General features: G+C 42.8%; 1 protein-coding gene and 1 long non-coding RNA gene across 2 annotated transcripts in view; one reads left to right on the top strand and one right to left on the bottom strand.

Moving 5' to 3' along the window:
• Nucleotides 1-529: 529 nt before the first annotated feature.
• ZNF582 (zinc finger protein 582) overlaps nucleotides 530-22,392 on the bottom strand; it is a 33,644-nt gene continuing 11,781 nt past the window's right edge. The window contains exons 6-15 of the mRNA XM_065919502.1: nucleotides 17,893-18,050; nucleotides 16,000-16,090; nucleotides 8,812-8,933; nucleotides 8,525-8,715; nucleotides 8,344-8,442; nucleotides 8,204-8,263; nucleotides 7,396-7,481; nucleotides 6,077-6,203; nucleotides 5,704-5,799; nucleotides 530-3,425 (exon numbers count right to left, since the gene is read on the bottom strand). Of these exons, the coding sequence (XP_065775574.1) occupies nucleotides 2,323-3,425; nucleotides 5,704-5,799; nucleotides 6,077-6,203; nucleotides 7,396-7,481; nucleotides 8,204-8,263; nucleotides 8,344-8,442; nucleotides 8,525-8,715; nucleotides 8,812-8,933; nucleotides 16,000-16,090; nucleotides 17,893-18,050 (2,133 nt within the window). The 3' untranslated portion in view covers nucleotides 530-2,322. The remainder of the gene's footprint in view (nucleotides 3,426-5,703; nucleotides 5,800-6,076; nucleotides 6,204-7,395; nucleotides 7,482-8,203; nucleotides 8,264-8,343; nucleotides 8,443-8,524; nucleotides 8,716-8,811; nucleotides 8,934-15,999; nucleotides 16,091-17,892; nucleotides 18,051-22,392) is intronic.
• Nucleotides 8,710-10,781, top strand: LOC136161831 (uncharacterized). Its single transcript, XR_010661777.1, has 3 exons — nucleotides 8,710-8,807; nucleotides 9,109-9,296; nucleotides 10,124-10,781. It is a non-coding gene; the product is annotated as an uncharacterized lncRNA (long non-coding RNA).

The raw sequence follows: 22,392 nt of genomic DNA, 5'->3' as shown, positions 1-22,392 counted from the left end.
GGAGAAGGGGATGACAGCGGACGAGATGGCTCGATGTCATCACTGACTCAATGGACATGAGTTTGAGCAAGCTCCTGGAGATAGTGAAGGACAGGGAAGCCTGGAGTGTTGCAGTCCATTGGGTCACAAAGAGTTGGACATGACTAAGTGAGTGAACAACAACGAAGGAAAAGCTATTCAGGGGGATACAGCAGAGAAAAAGCCCACAAAACTCCCCACCCTCTAAGATCTTACTTTCAAGTGAATGGAAACAAACAAGAGAATGAGTAAAATAGTGTATTAATGGTGAGAAAGGCTGTGGAGAAATAGAAAACAGGGAAGAGGAATAGAGAGTAGAGAAAATGAGAATATTTACTGTTGAAAAATGAATAGTCAGGGCAGTGAAGTCTTTAATTTTCATGCAGCTTTTCATCCTGAATTTAAACATTGGCTCATTTAGGAGTAATTCCTTACATGGACTCTACTGTTATATTCTCAGTGGTAAAGAATCCGCCTGCCTAAGGAGACGGTTTGATCCCTGGGTTGGGAAGATCCCCTGGAGGAGGAAATGGCAACCCACTCCAGTATTCTTGCCTGGGAAATCCCAAGGAAGGAGGAAGCTGGCGGGCTACAGTCACAGTCCATGGGGTTGAAAAAGAATCGGACATGACTTAAGAGACTAAACAACGAGTATGTATTTTTCTTCTCTACACTGATGCATGCATTTTATAAATGCTTTTATATATGCACTGAAAAGAAAAAAGTGAGAAAAAAAATCCTGTGTGCTCAGTTTAGGAATATCCCCTAACATCTATTAATATGATACCCCTGATATCTGTCCTAGTGCTGTTCGTTTGTGTCAGCCTCTTGATTCTTGTTCAAAGGTGATAGGTGCAGTGATGAGATCACTAAAATACAGCAGCTGTAGGAGGAAGTGTGGGAGAAAATTCAGGAAAGCCCGCTGGTTGGGAAATTCGAAGCTAAATCCTGGCACCATTTTTCAGATGTAAAGTATTAAGTCATGGCTGTTTGTTTTTTCACACTTTGCAACATCCAAGCCCCTCCCTGCCCCTTGCTAACGCTGTGAACTTGGTGGCATATGTGTCTCTCCCATCAGGACAGAAGCAAAAGCCAAGAGGTGATCTCTTGGCCTCATCTTTGGCTGTCAGGACACCTGCATTGTAAACTTGGTTTCAGGGCATTAAATGTGAGGGCACCCAGACTCAGGGCCAGTAAGGTCACTTATGCAGTGTTGCTGTTCATTAGTGATGGCAGCAGAGCAGGATGCAGGCAGGAGGAGGCCAGAGTTCTCCAGACTGCAGGACAGTGGTTTCATGTTCTGCTTTCAACTTGCTTTGCTTCCTCCCTGTCTTCAGTTATTCCATCCAAAGAGCGCGTTAACAAATCGCTTTCATTGGAGTACAGCTGATTTACAACATCGTGTTAGTGTCAGATGTGCGGCAAGGTGATTCGGTTATGCACACACAAACATCCCCTCTTTTTCAGATTCAGTTCCCATTGTTGTTGTTCAGTCACTAAATTGTGTTCCATTTTTTGAGACCCCATGGACTGCAGCACACCAGGCTCCTCTGTCCTTCACTGTCTCCGGGAGTTTGCTCAAATTCATGTCCCTATTTGCTCAAATAGTCAGTGATACTATTCAACCATCTCATCCTCTGCTGCCCCCTTCTCCTCCTGCCCTCAATCTTTCCAGGTATCAGGGTCTTTTCCAACATATCAGCTTTTTGCATCAGGTGGCCAAAGTACTGGAGCTTCAGCATCAGTCCTTCCAGTGAATATCTGAGGTTGATTTCCTGTAGGATTGACTGGTTTGGATCTCTTTGCAGTCCTCTCGAGAGTCTTCTCCAACACCAGAATTAGAAAGCATCAATTCGTCAATGCTCAGGCTTCCCCGGTGGTTCAGACAGTAAAAAATCTGTGTGCAATAGAGGAAACCCAGGTTTGATCCCTGGGTTGGGAAGATCCCCTGGAGAAGGGAATAGCTACCCAATCCAGTATTCTTGCCTGGGGAAGACTACAGATCGAGGACAGAATTCTATGGGCAGCCTTCTTTATGGTCCAAGTCTCATATCTGTACACAACTACTGGAAAACCATAGCTGTATTTCCTTTGTAGCTTATTACAAAACATTGAGTATAGTTCCCTGTGCTATACAGTGGGTCCTGGTTCATTACCTATTTTTCAGTGAGTTCCTGAAACCTTGAGAATAAGCTGCTTTTCTAAGAGTCAGAGTCAACTGAAGCTGAGGCTGCTTGTTTTCAAGATCTTAACTGATGGTTAGGTAACTGGAATAGTAACATTTTCAAGTATGGTTGGCTTTGGTCAGTATTCTCCCGTATGAATTTGCTGATGTCGACTAAGGTGTGACCTGCACCTGAAGGACTTCCCACATTTGTGGCAACTGTAGGGCTTTTCCCCAGTATGAATCCTCTTATGCTGACAGAGCGAGGAGGATGTGCTGAAGGCCTTCCCACACGCATCGCATCTGAAGGGCTTCACTCCACTGTGAGTCCTGTCGTGCGTCACCAGGGAGGAGTGATTGTTGAAGGTTTTCCCGCACACCTGACATTCATAGGGTCTCTCTCCTGTGTGACTCCGCCTGTGGACAGTGAAATGGGACCTGCAGGTGAAGGCCCGGCCGCATTCCTGACACGTGTAGGGCTTCTCACCAGTGTGGGTCCTCTGGTGCTGAGTGAGCTGCACGAGGCGGCAGAAGGCCTTCGGGCAGCCCTCACACTGATAGGGCTTCTCTCCGGTGTGAGTCCTCTGGTGCTCCGTCAGGGAGGAGAGCCGGATGAAGGACTTGGTGCACTTGCTGCATCTGTAGGGCTTGTCTTCAGAGTGGATCTTCTGGTGTCTGAGGAGCTGGGCGCTCTGGGTGAAGGCTCTGCCACAGGCCTTGCACTTGAAAGGTTTTTCTCCGCTGTGGATTCTCTGGTGGTCTGCGAGGGCGGAGGGGCGGCTGAAGGCCTTCCCACACTCGCTGCAGCCATGGAACCTCTCTCCGGTGTGGACGATCTGGTGCTGGGTGAGGTGTGTCACCTGGCTGAAGGTCCGTGTGCACTGCCCGCAGGCGTAGGGCTTCTCACCCGTGTGGGTGCGCTGGTGTTGGGCGAGGTGGGCCTTCTGGTTGAAGGCTTTGCCGCACTTGCTGCACTGATAGGGTCTCTCTCCTGTGTGGATCCTCTGATGCTGGATGAGAGTTGATCGACGACGGAAGGATTTCCCACACTCGAAGCACTGGTAGCATTTCTCTTCCTCCTTCATCTTCTGATGGATGATGAGGTATGCCCTGGTGCTGGAGGCTTTTTCATATCCTCTACCCGTACTGCTAGTTTTTTTCATCACTCTTTCATAATGGTATGTTTCTCCTTTTATTCTCTTCCTTAAAGACAATTCCTCGCTTTTCTGTGTTGATTCACTCTCTGAAAAACATATAAACACATTAATATAAATAAATGTACATATCCCCACTGCTGAGAATCTATTCTTAGAAAAGGTTCTAGTATTTAAGGATATATGTACAAGGACATTTACTGTCATACTCTACTAACAGAAAAAGCTAGAAACAAATACCCATTTATTCTTATTTTTAATTAAAAATTTTTTTTTACTGTGGAAAAATACACAAAACGTAAAATTTACCATTTCAACCAATTTTAAGGATGCAATTCAGTGGCATTATATACATTCCAATATTGTGCAACCATCAGCACCATATATTATCCTTATTTTTAATTTGAAATGCATTTTAAGTTTTAAATTTAAAAAATTGTAGTTGATTAACAAATATTCATTGAAATAAATTATTTAATTTAATATCTCATGAATGAATTAGTGCCCTTCTAAAAGGGACCCCTTCCACCACATGAGGGCACAGTGAGAAGATGGTCATCTGTGAACCAGGAACCGGCCCTGCCAGATACTGAATCTGCAGGCATCTTCATCTCCAGAACTGTGAGACACGAAGATCTATTGTTTAAGCCACTTGGTCTGTGGTGTTTCTGTTATAGCAGCTCAGACAAAGACATACATCAAGGGCTCACATGGCCCAGACCGCCCACAAGGTGGGGTACTATCCACCCCACCAGTTCTCAGCTGGGGCATTTCCAGTGGCAATCCATGAGATGCAAGAGGTGCACCCAGGACTTGGCTTGAAAAGGTCTAGACGCCAGAGGTGAGCTGCACACACAAGTGGCCAGATCCCTGCACCATCCCCCACAGACGTGTTTATCTCTGGCCACTCTGCTGTGTGTGCAGTGACCACTGTGTTTGAAATTATCCAATCTTGGTTCCTACTCTGCCAAGGTATCTAAGAACATCTCTTTTTTAGAAATGGAGCATAGTTGATTTACAATATTGTGTTAGTTTCAGGTGTATAGCAAAGTGACTAGATCATACATACATGTGTATACATCTATATTCTTTGTAAATTTCCTTTTATATCCATTATAGGATATTATAAGGTATTGAATACATATAGTTCCCCATGCTATGCAGGAAATCCTTGTTGCTTATTTTACACAGTCATTTGATTCTTATTTCCATACTCATTTATCCCTGCCCCCACCTTCCCCTTTGGGAACCATATGTCTGTTTGTCTGTTAGTCCACTTCTGTTTTGTAAATAAGTTCTTTGTATCATTTTTTTTTAATTCCACATATAAATGATATCATATAATATGTCTTTCTTTGTCTGATTTATTCCACTTAGTATGATCATGTTAGTATGATACTCTCAACCATCCATGTTGCTGTAAGTGGCATTGTTTCATTCTCTTTAGGTCTGAGTGATATTCTGCTATATATGTGTACCACATCTTCTTTATCCATTCATCTGTCCATGAACATTAAGGCTGTTTCTATGTCTTCAATATTGTAAATAGTGCTGCAGTGAACACTGAGTTGCATGTGTCTTTTCAAATTAGAAATCTCTCCAGCTATATGCCCAAGAATAGGATCACTAGATGATACAGCAACTTTATTTTTAGTTTTTTAAGGAATTTCTGTACTGTTCTCCATAGTGGCTGTATCAGTTTACATTCCCACCAACAGTGTAGGAGGGTTCCCTTTTCTCCATATGCTCTCCAGCACGTTGTTTGCAGGCTTTTTGATGATGGTCATTCTAACTGGTGTGAAGTAATATGTCATTGTAGTTTTGATTTACATTTCTCTAATAATTAGCAATGCTGAGCAGCTTTTCATGTGCCTGTTCTAAGAACATCTCTTACTTCCTCTTGTTAAACAGTAAATTCCATGATGGGTTCTAGTCTGTAACAAAATCCCCTTTCATGGCCAGAACTAGAGATTGAATATGTTTGTTAATGGAACAGTTCTTGGATGGATATATTTATTCAATTTATCAGAGGTGCGAGTGAGAATTTTTTGGATACATAAAGAAAACAGAAGTTTTGAGATAGCTTTCTGAGAAAAGTCTTATGAAATGAATGAAAGATAAAGTGGTAAAAAACAATCCAGAGAGTAAAGGTTTAGGACAGCTGATCACAAACTTACATTTGGAGGCAATTATTTAAAAAGATGGCTGAGTAGAATAGTGAATGAGGATGAGGGTTGGATCCACTGGGGACCTCAGACCAGAGGCCTGCTGAAGGAAGATGCCCAAACACCTTAAAACTGTGGTCATCTCAGAAGGCAGCTGGCTTTCTGCATGTACATCCTTCCCTCAACTTGGTCCCAGACTCACCTGCCCCTGGAGCTTCTGCATCCTCCGCCCTCATCACCCAGGGCTGTGAGCCTCGCTCCAATAGGAAGGCTATGTTGGGTTCAGCAACAGATATGCCTTTGGAAAGAGAAAGAAATGGCAGTTGATCATGCCGTTATTACCCAAGAATTCAGCCTCTACCACAGGAATCAGAATCAAAGCCCTTATAAGAATGGCCAGACGAAATTTGAAGGTTTTTGGAAGGACAGTAAAGAGAAAGTTGTCCATTTCTAACTATGCTCTTTATGGGACATAGAGCAAAAAGTAAAGGCCACTGTAGGTCCCCAGAGATTTCCAATAGGAGGAAGAAGATAAAGCGGAAGGCAGATGTGAACTAAGGGCTGGGTGTACTTACCCAGCCAGACCAGGTTCTGGTAAATCTCTGACATCACAGCTGCGTACAGTTCTCTCTGAGCAGGGTCCAGGAATCCCCACTCTTCTTGGGAGAAGTCGATGGCCACATCTCGGAATGTCAGTGATCGCTGAAAGGGCAAACACTTTCTTACCCACCAAGCCCGAGGGAAAAGGGTCTTGGCTGAAAAATAGTAGGTGCTGCATAAGCACTGTGGTGTGCACTGGAGGATCCAGCGTTTTTGTTTTTCTTTTTTTGCCAAATACAGATACATATTATAGATAGTGAAGATCAACTCTTTCAGTAAGAAAAATTATCCTATATTATCAACCAAATTGTTAAAACTGGTCGTGGACCCTGTCTGAGGAAAGCATTTCAGGAACTTGTTTGGAAAATAAGGATTTCTGAGGAAAGCATGAACCATTGCACCTCTACACTGAGTCTGTAGCCTATGGTTCTAATCAACAGATCCTGACCTCAAGCTGCAACAGCTAACTGGATCTCCAGTCTCTAGCCAGCTGTGCTCATGTCAGACAGGCCACCACATCCTCAGTGGCGGAAGACAATTCTTTAATCTGCTTCTTCTCCTGCTAAATAGGGATTTTGTACAAGTTGGTGGTGTTTGTGCACTGACAAACACTCCTGAGTTTGTCTAAAGTCTGAAGACAAGGGAAGACTGTCAGCAACCCAGGACCTCAGTTCAGTCCTGAATGGGTTTTTCCTCCAACTGTAGCCAAAAGCTTTACATATGTCTTCCTGTCCCTATAGAGTTTACTAAATGTGTAAATGTACATAGATGGAATTTTACCTCCTTCTAGATTCTCTAATTGTTTAATATATTCTATAATGTCTAATACATCACATCCTTAAAGCCAATTGTCCATTTTTGTCCATTTACCTTAACATTTTTTAAAAAATCTGAATACAGGGTCAGCATATACTTATGCTCAGTATTTAACGGTGAAATTTAAATGTAAGTACAATGAAATGTGAAAACTGTACACTTAAGTTAAAAAAACTGGATTATAGAGTTCTCTTTTGATAAGTACATTTCATAATTTACTACAATCCTGGAGAACATATTTGTTTAAACATGTGTTTGTGTGAAATGGAAACTGTTCTGCAACTAGGAAGGAAAAAAATCTCACTTCTTTAAAAATTTGTCCTTGGATGTGGGATTAAGGATCAGGGCACTTGATAACTGCAGTATTTATGACGATTTCTGTTTTACTAGATGACTTTATTCTTTAAGGTTAGGGTTAATCTTTATTCTTTAGGGTCTCATTGCAAGAAAAAACAAAAACCAAAAAACCATAACTCACCTGTGATGTGCCTTCCAGAGGTCCAGTGGCCATGCTCCCCTTCATGAGGTCTCTCTCTTGAAGAACAGAGTCCTGTGAATGTGGAGCTGAGGAGATGGAAGTATCAAAAAAAAATAGCATCAAATTTGTGTTATTCTCTTATCTACCCCCCTGTAAAACATCGAAACAGAGAAGTGCCCAATCACAACACCTTTTTTTGAGATTTACTGGCTCTCCAAGTTGTGAGAGAGTCTAGTGCGATGTCTCCACATCTGTTCCTCAAAACGGTCATTGATTGAAAGTGACTGTAACCATAGTTAGAGTGCTGAGGGCTTTACATGTATTTCCTTCACACTCCTTCATGGCTGAGGCAGCCATTTCTGCCTAATGTCTGTCCCTGGAAGTGCATGAGTGGGAAAACTGGTCAAATTAGAAAAAGTCCAATAGATGACTTCACAGTATCTTGATTTCTTAAAATGAAAGTATACTTGACTTACAACATTGTGTGAGTTTCAAGTGTATAACACTGATTCAGTTTTAGTTTTATGTATTCGTTTTCTTTAGGTTTTCCCCCTTACTGTTGTTTAGTTGCTATAAAAATTTAAACGAGTAGTTACAGAGCCTTTCTAGAGCTCAGAAGAATCCTCAACAAACACCACAGAAACCGTGAGCCAAATCCCATAATCAGAGAAACAACCGCGCAGGGGGACAGGACGCCAGACAAACCAATGCGGACACCCCAGGTACCCACTTCCCCTGGGACCACTCCCACCCCACCCTCTCACAAAGCCCCTCCCACTCGCCCTCGGAGGACGCCTCACCAACTCACCCACAGCGCTTCCGCCCCTCCAGAAATCGGCCGCGACGCTACGCGCCTGCGCAGCCTCCCCTCATCCGGCCCCCTCGGGCAGGAAACCACGCCCCCACGGGCGACCGCGCGGCGGCGGCGTGTCCGTTACTCCGCGGTACCTGGCCCCGCCTCCATGGGCGTCAGTACGCGTGCGCGCTCCGTTCCCAGAGCGCCTCCAAGTCCCACCCGTGGGTCAAGCCTTGGGAAGAGGGGACCCCCTGCCAGATAAAAGCAGTGCAGCTCGTTGACAAACCCAGACACTCCCAGTCCTGCACTCGGCCGTCGCTACCATAATCCTACCCCGAGCGGGCCGGGGTCCCACGGCATTCTGCTCTCCGGGACTACGTCGGTGAGACCGCGCATGCGCACACCGGGGCTGCGCGGACTCCCAGGAGCCACCGCGGACTCCCAGGAGCCACCGCGGACTCCCAGGAGCCACCGCGGACTCCCAGGAGCCACCGCGGCGCGCGGGCGTTGTTTTGAGGCGGGCACTTCCGGTAGGGCCGGCACGTGCGGAACCCGGTTCGCGTTCGTGGATGTTGCCGAGTTCCCGGGACGTTTCCTCTTGCCGCAGCGGCTAGTGGTGCGTTCTCAGGCTAGGGTTCCGTGTTGGCAGCGGGGGCGGCGGCCGCTGTTCGCAGCTGCTCGGGTGAGGGTGGCCCGGGCACTGGGCGCTGTGCGGGCCGGGCGTCTGGGTCTTTGGCTTGGGCTGCCGCCCGATTGGGCGAGTAGAGGGTAGTGCGGGCGTTATCAATATGTTGGTGTTTATGAAAGAAACTCGTGTGTGTGTGTGTGTGTGTGTGTGTGTGTGTGTGTGCGCGCGCGCGCACATGCGTACGGGTTTGTATTATTAAAGGTATATTACTTGTACTTTTGTTTTTCAGTCGCTGAGTCGTGTCCGACTCTGCGACCCCAGGGACTGCAGCACGCCAGGCTCCCCTGTCCTTCACGGCCCCCCGGAGTTTGCTCAGATTCATGTCCATTGAGTCGGCGATGCCATCCGACCATCTCATCCTCTGTTGCCCCCTTCTCCTCCTGCCTTCAGTCTTTCCCAGCATCAGGATCTTGTTCAGTGAGTTCAGTTTCAATGAAACTGATTAATTTCATCCCCGAATAGGTGATTGAGACATTGAGAAAAGCCCCGTTACATGCATTCCTCAGTAAACAAAGTTGTATTTATTCATTTTGCCCACCCGGCACTGCTGCTTTGGGGATGGGATCTTGGTTCTCCAATCAGGGATTGAGCCCGTGCCTTCCACAGTGAAAGCCGGGAGTCCTAACCACTGGGTCGCCAGGAAATTCCCACAAAGTTGTGTTTTGACAGTGAGATCTTTCCTGGCGTTTCTTCCGGCACATAGTCGAATGTGGGCGGCATTAGGTTCAAGATTATGGTCTCTTTAAGTATACTCTCTCCTCAGCTCTGCATTCATGGTGTTATGGGAGAGGGAAGTGTCCCATTCTCGGACCGTCAGGAATTCTTAGGCTTGAATGCCAAGTGAGGGTCCTTGGCTTCCTGCCGGAAAGAATTCAGAGCGAGCCAAAAACAAGCGAAGCTTATAAGGATAAGGACATTTACTAGGGCACTAGCAAAAGATGGAAGTGTACGATCGTGGATGCAGTTTTGAGTTTTGATAGCTTAAGCAGGAGACAGGTTTCATCTGTGGAAATACCTCATCAGCTTTGTTTAAATGAGGAGCAAAACACTAATCTCCAAAGATTGGTGAGCAGGCTCTTTCCTGGAGGAGAGCCGTATGCAAGGTGGTTTCATGGGTCTGAATTTCTATGTGGTGCAAACAGATTTGATTCTTTCCCCTCTGAATGTTAATAGCAAGTCATTTTCATTTTGCATAACAGACTTTTTTCTTCTCAAAGAGAAAACTCCTGTTTTCTTTTTTTTAGGGAAAGAAGCAGTATTTTCTCTACGTGTGCTATTAAGATGACTCATTATTCATGAAGTTGCTAAAGTGTATACAAAAAGAAAAGTATAAAATATTTCAAGTCTTATACAGATGTATATATACATGCATACATACATACATACACCATACATAAAAAATTTTTTAACCATTTTATTGTTTTCTGTGTTTTAACCACGTGAAGTATTTATGCCTAAGGCTCTTTTGACCACAGCACTTTATTCCATTCATTCTATGCTACTCTTACTCTCTTGATACTCTTGTATGTTATCATTGTAATTGAAATACAACTTACAAATAATAAAATACAGATTATTAACTATGCAGTTTTGCTGTTGATTACAGCCCAATAACCACCACTAAAATCAAGATAGATTTGTCACTCCTGAAACTTCCTTCACGCCTGATTTCCTACCCTCACTCTCAGAGGAAACGACTTTGTTTTTGTGACAGATTTGTTTTGCCTGCTTTTTAAATTTTTCTTTCATTTGACTTCATATGAATGGAACCAAGCAGTGTGTAAATTTTTGTGTCTCCAGCTTTAGTCATTCAGCATGTTTTTTTGAGACTCACTGGTGATGTCTATTAGTAATTTATTTTCTACTGAGTAGTGTTCTGTTGTGTTAATATAGTACAATCAGTTTATCCATGTTCTTGATAACATTTGGGATGTTTCTGGATTTGGGGGCTATTATGAATAAAACTATGAATACTTTTATACATGTGTATTTGTAATATCTTGGAAGAGAAAATAGTTATGAAAAAATACGGGGATTTAAAGAGTTTCATGAAAAGTCATTCATTAAAATAGTACAGTTTATCTTATCTATGGTGAGATGTTTTCTGCTGGAAAACATTAAGACTCAGTGCCTCTGGATTTTATTAGAGGCAAGTTGCAAGGTACCTTCTGCGTAGTATATGTGGTGGTGGTGGTGGCTTAGTCGCTAAGTCGTATCTGACTCTCATGACCCCAGGGACTGTAGCCTGCCAGGCTCCTTCGTCCGTGCGATTTCCCAGACAAGAACACTGGAGTTGCCATGTCCTTCTCCAGGGGATCTTCCCGACCCAGGGATGGAACCCGTGTCTCTTACATCTCCCGCATTGTAGGCTGATTCTTCACCGCTGAGCCACCGGGGAAGCCCCAACCTAGTATATGCCATACACTATATGCTTTTTAAATTTAAACTCACAATTAGCGTGTAGAAAAATGCCTGGCTCAAAAACAAACAAAAAAAAAAAGAAAGAAAAATGCCTGGCTTTCATAGGAACGTGAGTGGTTAGGACTCTGAGCTGTCCCTGCTGAGGGCCTTGGTTTAATCACTCGTCAGGGAACTAAGACCCCATGGGTGTGGTAAAATAAAACTTAGGCGGATACCCTGTAAAATCTGTCCTCTGCTAGCATGTGGTCAACTCTGGAAACTTTCATTTTTCCTTTTTAGGAAGTGAAGTTCATCTAGAATTGGAAATTTTTATAAAAAATGTGAAACATTGAACTTTACTTTGAATGCCTTTTATGTGTGTTAATGCATCCTCATTTTTAGTACTGTAGAATGCGTTTACAAAAATTTTAAGTCCTTATATTCTCTTTTGAAAGAAAAGGCTTCAAGGTTAATAAAACCTTCTCTTTAAATTTCAGTGAAGTGTTTTCTTCTGTTTATTGATGAGTTATGTTCATTTTCTAGCTTCTCAATAGGTCTCTGGTTCACTTATAGTTTCTTGTCTATAAATGCATTTAAAGTAGTAACTTTTTGAGTGTTTATGGCCACACCCCACAGGTTTTGTTTCATGCTGCTCTCACTCACTTCCCGTGCTCTTGTTTCACTGAAGGAGAAAATACTAGGTAGTAAGTGACATAAATATTATTTTGTGAATGTCTAATTTATCACATTCTTATCTGAGCCACAGCCCTGTATGATTTGTTTGAAACTTCTTCATACCTTCCTCAACTTGGTAAATGTTTAACTGTTGTTTAAAATGCGTGGTGTTTTATTCAGTGTGCATTTTCTGATGCCTAATAAATGACGAATGGGGATTTTAAATGTACAATACGTTCTTCAAATATGAATTTTCTGATTAAAAGAAACTTACGACTAAAGAACTTCCCACACACCTAACAGTCACGGGATTATTTTCTCTTATGCTTTCTTTGATTTAAGTTAGGATTAGCTTAGACTAAAGGGTTTCCAAGATTTCTCCACTTCTTTGGTTGCTAGCCAGCATGAATTTTCCAGTTGCTAATGATTGATAAGTAGTGTCCAGAAGCTTTTCTACATTATCATATTAATAGAGTCTTTAATGATGAATGTGACGGTGATGAATCTGCTGATAAATCTAACATGAGTTGAAGCAAAAAACATTTCCACATTTGACAAGGTTAGGAATGAGACAGGAGAAGTCTTTTCTTCTTTTATTCATAGGGGTTTTCTATGGTGTGAATTCCTTAAAGTTGAGAAGATGAGTGCCCGAAGTTCTTCCCACATTTCTTTCATATATTGGGAATGAATTTTCTTGTGTTGAGTAGGCTGTGAGCACTGACTAACGGCTTTCCCACATCCCTTGCATTCATAAGGCTTCTCACCAGTGTGAATTATCTGATGTAGTTTAAGCTGTGAGCCCTGCCTAAAGGCCTTCCCACATTCATTACATTTTTAGGGTTTCTCACCAGTATGGATCCTCTGATGTTGAGAAAGATGTGAACGATGGCCAAAGGTCTTTCCATATTCATTACATTTATATGACTTCTCACCAGTGTGGATTGTCTGGTGTTCATTAAGTTGTGCGGTACCGCTAAAGGCCTTTCCACATTCCTTACAGACATAGGGCTTTTCTCCAGTATGAATTCTCTGATGTTTAATAGTCAAAGATAAGTAACTAAAAGCCTTTCTGTGTTCAGTACATTGATAGTGTTTTTCACCAATATGAGTACTATATGTACATTGAGTTGTGAGAACCGAACAGAGGTTTTTCCGCATCCTCATATTCATAGCGTTTCTCACCAGTATGAATTCTCTGATGTCTTGTAAAGAGTGAAACAGAACCAAAGGCCTTTCCACATTCTTCACATTCATAGGATCTTTCCCCATTATGAGTTCTCTGATGTTGAGGAGGATTGGGACCGTGATGGAAAGCCTTCCCACACTGCTGACATTCATGATTTCTCACCAGTATGAATTTTCTGATGACTAAGAAGAGATTTCTTCTACCCAGAACCTTTTCTACATTCATTGCACACGTAGGGTCTACTTCCAGATGGAATTTTATGGAGCAGGTTATGGGATGTTTGCTGCCTCAAAGTGTGTATTTCTTCATGGGTGATTATGACTTGATTGGAACTTCCTTTCTCATTCCCGTGATATATCTCAAATGTGCTTTTACATTCCCAGTCATCTTGGAAACTGGAATTCTCAGGATCTTTGTTTGTAAAGTCTTCTGTTTTCTCCCATTTGGACACCTAATCTGAAAGATAATGAAAAAGCAGAGATGCTTGTTTTAGTCCGAGGCCAGTTAGAGCTTCTTTAGTAGAAATAGTTTGAAACTGAAAATAATGCTTATGAAGAAAGCACTCTCCCAAACAGGAATCCAGGAATTCCTGTTCTCCAGAATCCCCGGAGTACCTGCTTCGGCAGGAAGGATCCAGCCAGTCAGCGATTCATGTCTGAAATATTGATGGGGACAGTAGGTGGGCTACTGTCAAAAGGTGGTGGTAGTGATGGTGAGCCGGCCTTTTCTCTGGAATTCAGTGTCCAGGCATTTCTGGCAGCAGTGGAGGTGGTTTCCTCGTCTTAGTCTCTGAGCCCAGATCACAGCCGAGGCAGTGTGTGCTTGGAGGCTTGTCTCTGCCTTAGTGGGGCTGAGGAGGCACCGCTTCTGGAGACTTGCTGTTGTCACATTAGAGGAGGCATTTCTGGAGACCTGCCTTAGAGCTAGCTTCCATAACCCTTCTAACAGTTTTATAAGCACCCATTTCCCATATATATTTTTTTAATTTATTTATTTTAATTGGAGGCTAATTACTTTACAATATTGTATTGGTTTTGCCATACATTGACATGAATCCGCCATGGGTGTACATGTGTTCCCCATCTTGAACCCCCTCCCACCTCCCTCCCCATCCCGTACCTCTGGGTCATCCCAGTGCACAAGCCCCGATCACCCTGTATCATGCATCAAAGCTAGACTGGTGATTCGTTTCACCTATGATAATCATTTCCCATATTTTGAGTCTTTAAATATCTTAATACTGACCTTAAGAAATTGGAAAAAAAAAACAAAACACAACAACCCAGGATTTCAGGAGAAGATCAGCCAGGTTATTAGGAGCAACCCTTCCACTGAAAATGTGTTTTAAAAAGAAAACTTACACCAAAAAATCTTTGTCAAAGGTTTGAGGGAAAAAAATAGCCCAGAATTAAGAGGCAAAAGTCTAAGGAAACTTGAGCTCCAAGGCTCAAAGAGTACTGAAGCTAGTTTGCCCTGAGTACCAGCCCTAATTTTGTTCAGATTATCTCCTGTGTATATGTGTGTGTCTTTTTTTCCCAAACACGTCACCTGGTGTCTTGGTGCATTTGGGCTGCAAGAACAAAATATTAATACCACAGACTGGGTCGCTTATAAACAACAAATTTCTCACAGTTCTGGAAGATGGGAAGAATTCTGAGATCAAGGTGCTGACACTCAAGTGTCCAGGAAATAAATTCTTACATTGAGTCACCATATTTTGGGGTCTGATAACAGCAGCTTAGCTTAAGCCCTAAGACAAAGTCAGTCTAAAATCTTATGTGAAAGGAGCCTCATTTTCTCTGTAAACCTTTTGAGAAAAATGTTTAGAAGGAAAAACTCTGGAAGCCAACCAGGTGAGCTTCCTCCCGCCGCCCACAATGACTCACCCCTTAGGGCTGCTGTCTCTTCACCACCAACAGTTATCCCTTTTTTGCAACAATCAGTCACACTTGACTTAGAACTGCGAAACTTTCCATGTGAAAAATAAATGGAACCTAGTTGTGCAATAGCTATCCAAATGCCCAGTCCCTTAAGGGGACACTGAGAGAGGAAGGTAAAGAGCATGGCTAGACAAATCAGGAAGGTGCTGTTTCAGAAGTAACTCAGACCTGTTTCCAGCTTTACAAGGCTCAAACTGTTGCTTCTGAAATCCAGTCAAACTCTTTAGCGGTTCCCTGGGAAGTCAAGTTGGTGGAATCATGATGCTTAGATGATAGGTAATGAGTTTTAAGAGTAAGATCTTAACCAACAGCTGAGACGCCTGTCCTCCAATTTGTACACATCCCTCCCGGTGGATATGTGTGGGAGGAGAAGGAGGGAATTAGCCACCCATACATACTTGGCTCCAGTGGACTTGATGGCTGCATCTTTGGGGCTATCCTGGTATGAAAAACTACCGTGTTTAGGCTTTGAGAGCTGAATGACCACGTGACCCTGAGGGGAGGGGTAAATTTGCTACATAAAGGGAAAGGGCACTATAAAGAAAACTGCTCAGGGTTAACTGAGTTAAATTATGTAAAGTGCTTATTATGTTACAGTGCCAATCTATATATAACATACACTATTATGTTACAGTGCTATACACACACACATCTTCCTCAATTTACTATGGGGTTGTAGCCTGATAAACCCACTGTAAGTTAAAAATATTTAGTTGAAAAAGCATTTAATAATACACTTAACCTTCTGAACGTCATAGCTTAGCTTCACCTTAAACAGGCACAGACCACCTACATTAGCCTACAGTCAAGCACAGTCATCTAACACAAAGCCTGTTTTATACTAAAGAATACCTCGTAACTTACTGACTACTGTACTGAAAGTGAAGATTAGATGGTTCTAAGTGTATCTGTTGCTTACCTTTCTGATCTCCTGGCTGTCTGAGATAGCTTGCTGAAGCTGGAGCTTCTTGCTGTTGCCCAGCATCATGAGAGCCTCATACAGTATATCGCTAGCTCAGAAAAGGGTCAAAATTTAAAACTCTTAAGAACAGTTACTGCTGAATGAATATCAAGTTCAGTTGCTCAGTCGAGTCTGACTCAGGCCTCCCTGTCCATCACCAACTCCCAGAGCTTGCTCAAACTCTTTGAGCATTGGTGGTCCATTGAGTTGGTGATGCCATCCAAACATCTCATCCTCTGTTGTCCCCATTTCCTCCTGCCTTCAATCTTTCCCAGCATCAGAGTCTTTGGGTTTGCATCAGGTGACCAAAGTATTGGAGTTTCAGCTTCAGCACCAGTCCTTCCAATGAATATTCAGGACTGATTTCCTTTAGGATGGACTGGTTGGATCTCCTTGCAGTTCAAGGTACGCTCAAGTCTTCTCCAACACCACAGTTCAAAAGCATCAGTACTAAGGCGCTCAGCTTTCTTTGTAGTCCAACTCTCACATCCATACATGACTACTGGAAAAACCATAGCTTTGACTCGATGGACCTTTGTTGGTCAAGTAATGTCTCTGCTTTTTAATACGCTGTCTAGGTTGGTCATAACTTTTTCAAGGAGCAATCGTCTTTTAATTTCATGGCTGCAGTGATTTTGGAGCCCCCCCAAAATAAAGTCTGTCACTGTTTACACTGTTTCCCCATCTATTTGCCATGAAGTGTTGGGTCCAGATGCCTTGAGGTACTCCTTTCCCAATTTGGAACCAGTCTGTTGTTCCATGTCAGGTTCTAACTGTTGCATCCTGACCTGTATATATATGTCTCAAGAGGCAGGTAAGGTGGTCTGGTATTCCCATCTCTTGAAGAATATCATTCAAGTCACTGTAAAGTGAAAAAATCCTAAATTGGACCATCCTAAGTTGGGGGCTATCTATACATACAGAGATAGAGATATCTGTATCGACATATAGCTCTATCAGATCTGTTTATCTCGATGTCAGTCCGTAACAGCCTTTCTCTAAACACACAGAGACTTACTTCTTGAACTTAGATAGGCTTCTCCAAGACCTCAAGGCTCCAATCTCGGGCTCTGTTCCTAACCCATTGAGTCCAGTTTTACAAGAATTCTGCTGGGTCAGTTTATCAAGACTCCCCACTCCTACCCCAATCCTTAACATTTTTTTCACTCTCAACAGCCTTCAGCAAGAATCCTATTAAGTCCATTTAGCCAGATTCTCCCTTATCTTCGATGATTTGTCTTTGTTAACTGCACATCCAGTGATTCCCCACTTTGCTCCTTGACTATAAATCCCCACTTGTTATATTTGGAATGGAGCCCAGTTTTGGACAAAGACCTCTAGCCCTGTGGCAATAATTCCTGAGTAAAATTTGCCTTGAGAAGCTTTAGATTCTATCCAGTTCTGGTTTTCTTTGACAATGTTTTGGGGAAGGCTGATACCGTGGAGAATGCACATAATTACAGTCTTCCTAGGGAAAACGCAAATTAAAAAAAAAAAAGAATTGCCCACAGCCATAAGTGGTTTCTGGGGTCTATGGATCCTATGTTAAGAATCTTCAAGAAGGCTGGGGTCCGTCTGGGGCTGGACACGGGCCCCGCTGCCATGGTTGCTGAGAAATGTAGTCCCGAGGCAGAAGAGCTAAGACTTGGTCATCCCTCACCTCCCCCGAGCCGCCAGGGACCCTTCCCGCAACCCACAAAGAGCTCTGATTCAGCCCTGGGCTGAGCGGAACGTTGACTGGCACACGCGGAAACTATCGTTCTGAGGCAAAACCAAGCGAGGGTTCCCACTAGGTTACAACCCGCTTCGAAACGCCGAGGCATTCGGTCTTCTCTGCCTGGCAACACCGACATTCCCGAAGAGCGGCCCCGCCGCAGGGCCTTCTGGGAAATGTAGTCCGGAGCCGGGGGAGGGGGTGCAGTCGCCCGAAGAATGCTGGGAAGACGAAGCCGGGCGATGATTGGACCCCGGCCGCAGCGGCTTCTGGGAGTGCAGTTCGGGGTCTCGCTCTGGTTAGGCCGGATCACGGCTTAGCAGCTCTTCACCCTTGGCCTTGTCTGACAGCCCAGAACCAAACCTTCCTCGGTGAGTTGCGTCTGTGGGCCATGACCTGTTCGTGCGACCTGCTCTGCATGTGAGGTGTGGGGCGGTCTGTGTGACGTGACGCGGTTGGACCTGAGATGGTGCCAGTGACTGGGTGGGAAGAGGCAGGTGACCCGCAGCTGTGTGAATGGACGGGTGGGATTCTGCGACGCGGTGCGTGTCTGTGCGAGGAGGGTGTTGTATGTGAGGTGTTTTTGTGGGTGACCACAGGTCTTAGAATGTGTAGACTTGGGTTATGTGTGACTCAACCTTCAGTCTTACTGTATCAGTGTGGCCGGAGTTGTTCAGAAACAGTGTTTAGATTTAAGATAATGACATGAATGGGGGTTTCTATTTGGTTGCCTGTGGGATTGTGATAGTAAAGCCTTCCTTGGTGGCTCAGACGTTAAAGAATCTGCCTGCAGTGCAGGAGACCAGGGTTCGACCCTGGGTCGGGAAGATCCCCTGGAGAAGGGAATAGCTGTCCATTCCAGGATTGATAGCTGTTTTCCAGTTTTCTTTCCCCATTTATAAATAGGGTACTAATTCCACATCCCTTATTACCGTGAAACTCGGCAGCAAAGCACAAACAACATAAAACATGATAGACATGACTCTTACAGAAACACAGAATTATTACAGAGAAAAATTCAAAATCAGCCTACAATGTTCAAACATGAAGATGGGATTCAAAACAGTTCCTTATTATGGTGCAGCCCGTCTTGGCTTTGTCCCAAACATTACAGTGCGTCATTCATTTCGTTTTGCTGATTGGAATGTGGCTGCAGAAATTCAGGAGTCCTTGGGCTGCAGATTTAGTTTTACCATCCTGAAGCACGGATCTAAGGTATGCCTGACCTGCTCTGCCCACCCTCAGAAGGTCTCAAAGCTTGTCCAAGACATCAGTTTTACCCTGAACCAGACCCAGAACCCAGAGTTTCTATCCCTTAATATAGTATTGTTTTCATCTGGCCTCGTGGTTTCTGCATGTCTTGTTACATCTTCAAGCTTTTGAATCATGAGGAAAATAATCCTTATTTGAAATAGTAGACTTTAAAATAGAAATAAAAAATTGGGAAGTACTAATTTAGAAGAAAATTATCTTGGGCTTAAAAAAAAAAAAGACATGAGGTTATCTAAACACATCCCATTAAGTTCCTGAATTCTGCAGATAGAAACTCTTGCCAAATACTGGGACGGAAGCAGTTACTGTGGTAGGCAGAATATGACCCTGCAAAGATGTCCTAAGTCCCACGAATCTGTGGGTATGCTGTTACATGGCAAGAGGGAATTGAGTTGCAGATAGAACTAACGTTACTCAGCTGACCTTAAGACAAGTTTTTGCTTCCCAGGTGACGCAGTGGTAAAGAATCCGCCTGCAATGCAGGAGACACAGGTTTGATCCCTGGATGGAGATCCCCTGGAGAAGGAAATGGCAACCCGCTCCAGTATTCTTGCCTGGGAGATCCCACGGACAGAGGAGTCTGGCAGGCTGTAGTCCATGGGGTTGCAAAGGAGTTGGACACGACTTAGCGACCAAACCAGACAAGTTTATTCTGGGTTGTCCAGATAAGCTCAATATAATCAGAAAGCTCCTTTAAAGGTGAAAGAGGGAGGCAGAAGAGACAGTGTCAGAATGATGCATTGTGGGAAAGACTCCCTAGGCTACTGCTAGCTATGAAGGTGGGTAGCCACCAGAATCTGAAAAGGCTAGGAAGTCGATTCGTCCAGTGAGCCTCCAGAAGAGAACACAGCCCTGTCAGGACCTTGAATTTGGTCTGGGGAGACCTATTTCAGACTTTTGACTTTCAGGTAATAAATATATGTTGTTTTAGGCCACCAAGTTTTGATCATTTGTTACAGCAGCAACAGGAAATAAATACGTCCCCATAAGCTAAGAAAAACAGGTCAGAATTTGGGTTCCCCTTCTGGAAGATCAGAAACCAGAATTAAGTGACATCTCTGGATTACTGAGGAAAAAAAAAAAAAACTGTAAGAACATTTCACCAAACAAAAATATAATTTGTGCAGGACATAAAAGGATTCAGAGAATACCAGCTATATAACATTTATTGAGATAAATACAATACTCAGTAAAATAGTCTAACCAAATTGCATCTGAAATAAAACCATTACCTCAAGGCAGGAGAAAACAGTAATTAAAAAAGAAAACAAACAGTGGCTAGCAATGAATGTTACTTTGAATACTCTTAAGTTTAAATGGAAATCATGAATGGCTCTGGTAATATAAGCATATAAGCATCAAATAAGAGTAAAACCAAAAGCTTTGGACTGTGGGTTTTCATTAGGTTAGTGCAATGGAGAAAATGTTAAAGAAGAGGCTGTGAAGGAGGGGAAAGAGAAAGGATGGTCTCTTCTTGGAGGAAAGTAGCAAAGAAAACTAATAGTGGGTTAGAAAGTATAATAGTGCTCTCATTCTGCCAACAGTCATGAAGAATGGGGAAATAATTACTATGCTAAGCATACCGAGAAGTTTCAATTTAGCAAGAGAAATAAGGAAAGGAAAAGACCAAGAAAACATAAATAGTACACACTTAGTAGAATGAAAGGAATACGATGATTACACTAAATAAAAATATGAATTTCTTTATGGAAAAAGAAATTTGTAATTTTGAGTTATTTTAAAAATCCTTTTATTTTTTAATAACTAAAATGACAGAAGTTGAAAATAAATGGACAAAAACATTATTAGTAACATTATTATAACTAACATTATTAGTTATTAGTAGTATTACACAGAATGGAAACAAAATACCAAAAGGATTATACTAGGCCAAGGTTAGCAAACTTCTTATCTAGAGGGCCAAACACGAAATAAAAAGATATTGTGGCCACAGGTCTTGTTGCAACCACTATCACTGCTGTAGATAGCATATAAATGAGCATGTCTGTGTTCCAGTAAAACTTTATGTATAAAACAGGCAGCAGGCTAGATTTGGTCTGTTGATCCCTATACTTGGCAGAGTAGGACAGTGATGAAAGTATGATTCTTAAATAGGAATTAAGTTATATGTCTTTATAGGTCAAACAATTAAAAAGTAAAAAATCTCTGGAAACTCAAGACTGGCTAAAAAATTCAATTTTAGAAAATTCTAAACCAGAAAAATCTAATCTATACCAAGTTATATTAGAATGTGGAGAACTTTTATCATTATAATCTACTGGTTTAAATAGAATTATATCTAAAAAAGAATATATATTCTTTTTCAGTATAATGGAACATATACAAAAATCAGTCCTGTACTTAGCCACAAAGAAAAACGTCTAACTCAAAAAAGTAGATACTTGCAGGCCACCTTTACCAATCATAATAAAGTAAAATTTGAAGTTGATCATTTAGAATGCTTTCAGCTGCAAGTTTACAAAATATTCGACTAAAAGTAGCTTAAGCAATAAATATTTATTTTTCTTATATAACAAAAGCATCAAAGAGACAGTTCCAAATTGGCCCTGTAACTCTGTGTTGTTAGGGTTCTGGGTCAGCTTCTTTGAGGTCCTCTCTTTTCTGCTCTTGGTTCCAAGATGACTGCAGCAGCTCCAGGCATCAGGTTCTCAGGAAAAAAATGTGTAAAAGCAAGAAATGAAAGAAGAGGGAGTCTTCCTAATATATCTGTCTCTTCTGAATAAGGAGGGTCTTTCTTTGAAGACCCTATAGATCCTTAGAATATACTGGCCATACACTGGAACGGATGGGCCATCTTGAGCTGCAGAGGAGGCTGAGAGTTGGCATCTGACATCTTCAGATTCTAAGACAAGACACAGGCTGCCAATAGAATGGGAACTGAATATGGCTGCTAGGTAGGCAACCAACCTGTTCAGTCTGTGACAAGGTATAAAAGATAACACAAACAAACAACCTGGAAATTCAGGAACAGTCTCCTAAACTTAATTACCCTTGGATCAGAGAGAAATAGAAAATGAGATTATTGTAGGATGTGTGCTTAGTTGCTCAGTCGTGTCCGACTCTTTGTGACCCTGTGGACTGTTAGCACATCAGGCTCCTCTGTCCATGGGATTATCCCGACAGGAATACTGGAGCCAGTTGCCATTTCTTCTTCCAGGGGATCTTCCCGACTCAGGGATGGAACCTGAGTCTCCTGCAGCTCCTGCATTGGCGGTGGATTCTTTACCACTGAGCCACCTGGGAAGCCTTAGGAGAGAAAGTAGGATAGCTACTTTCTGTATCATCATTTTCTGCCATTGTTTTCTATTTATCATCAGGGTGTTTGGTATTCTCTTTTCTGGCTT

This window comes from Muntiacus reevesi, chromosome 2 (assembly GCF_963930625.1).
Source record: "Muntiacus reevesi chromosome 2, mMunRee1.1, whole genome shotgun sequence".
In the NCBI taxonomy this organism is placed as follows: Eukaryota; Metazoa; Chordata; class Mammalia; order Artiodactyla; family Cervidae; genus Muntiacus; species Muntiacus reevesi.
The sequence above is the reverse complement of the archived record's forward strand: the minus strand, read 5'-3'. Positions and strand labels throughout refer to the sequence as shown.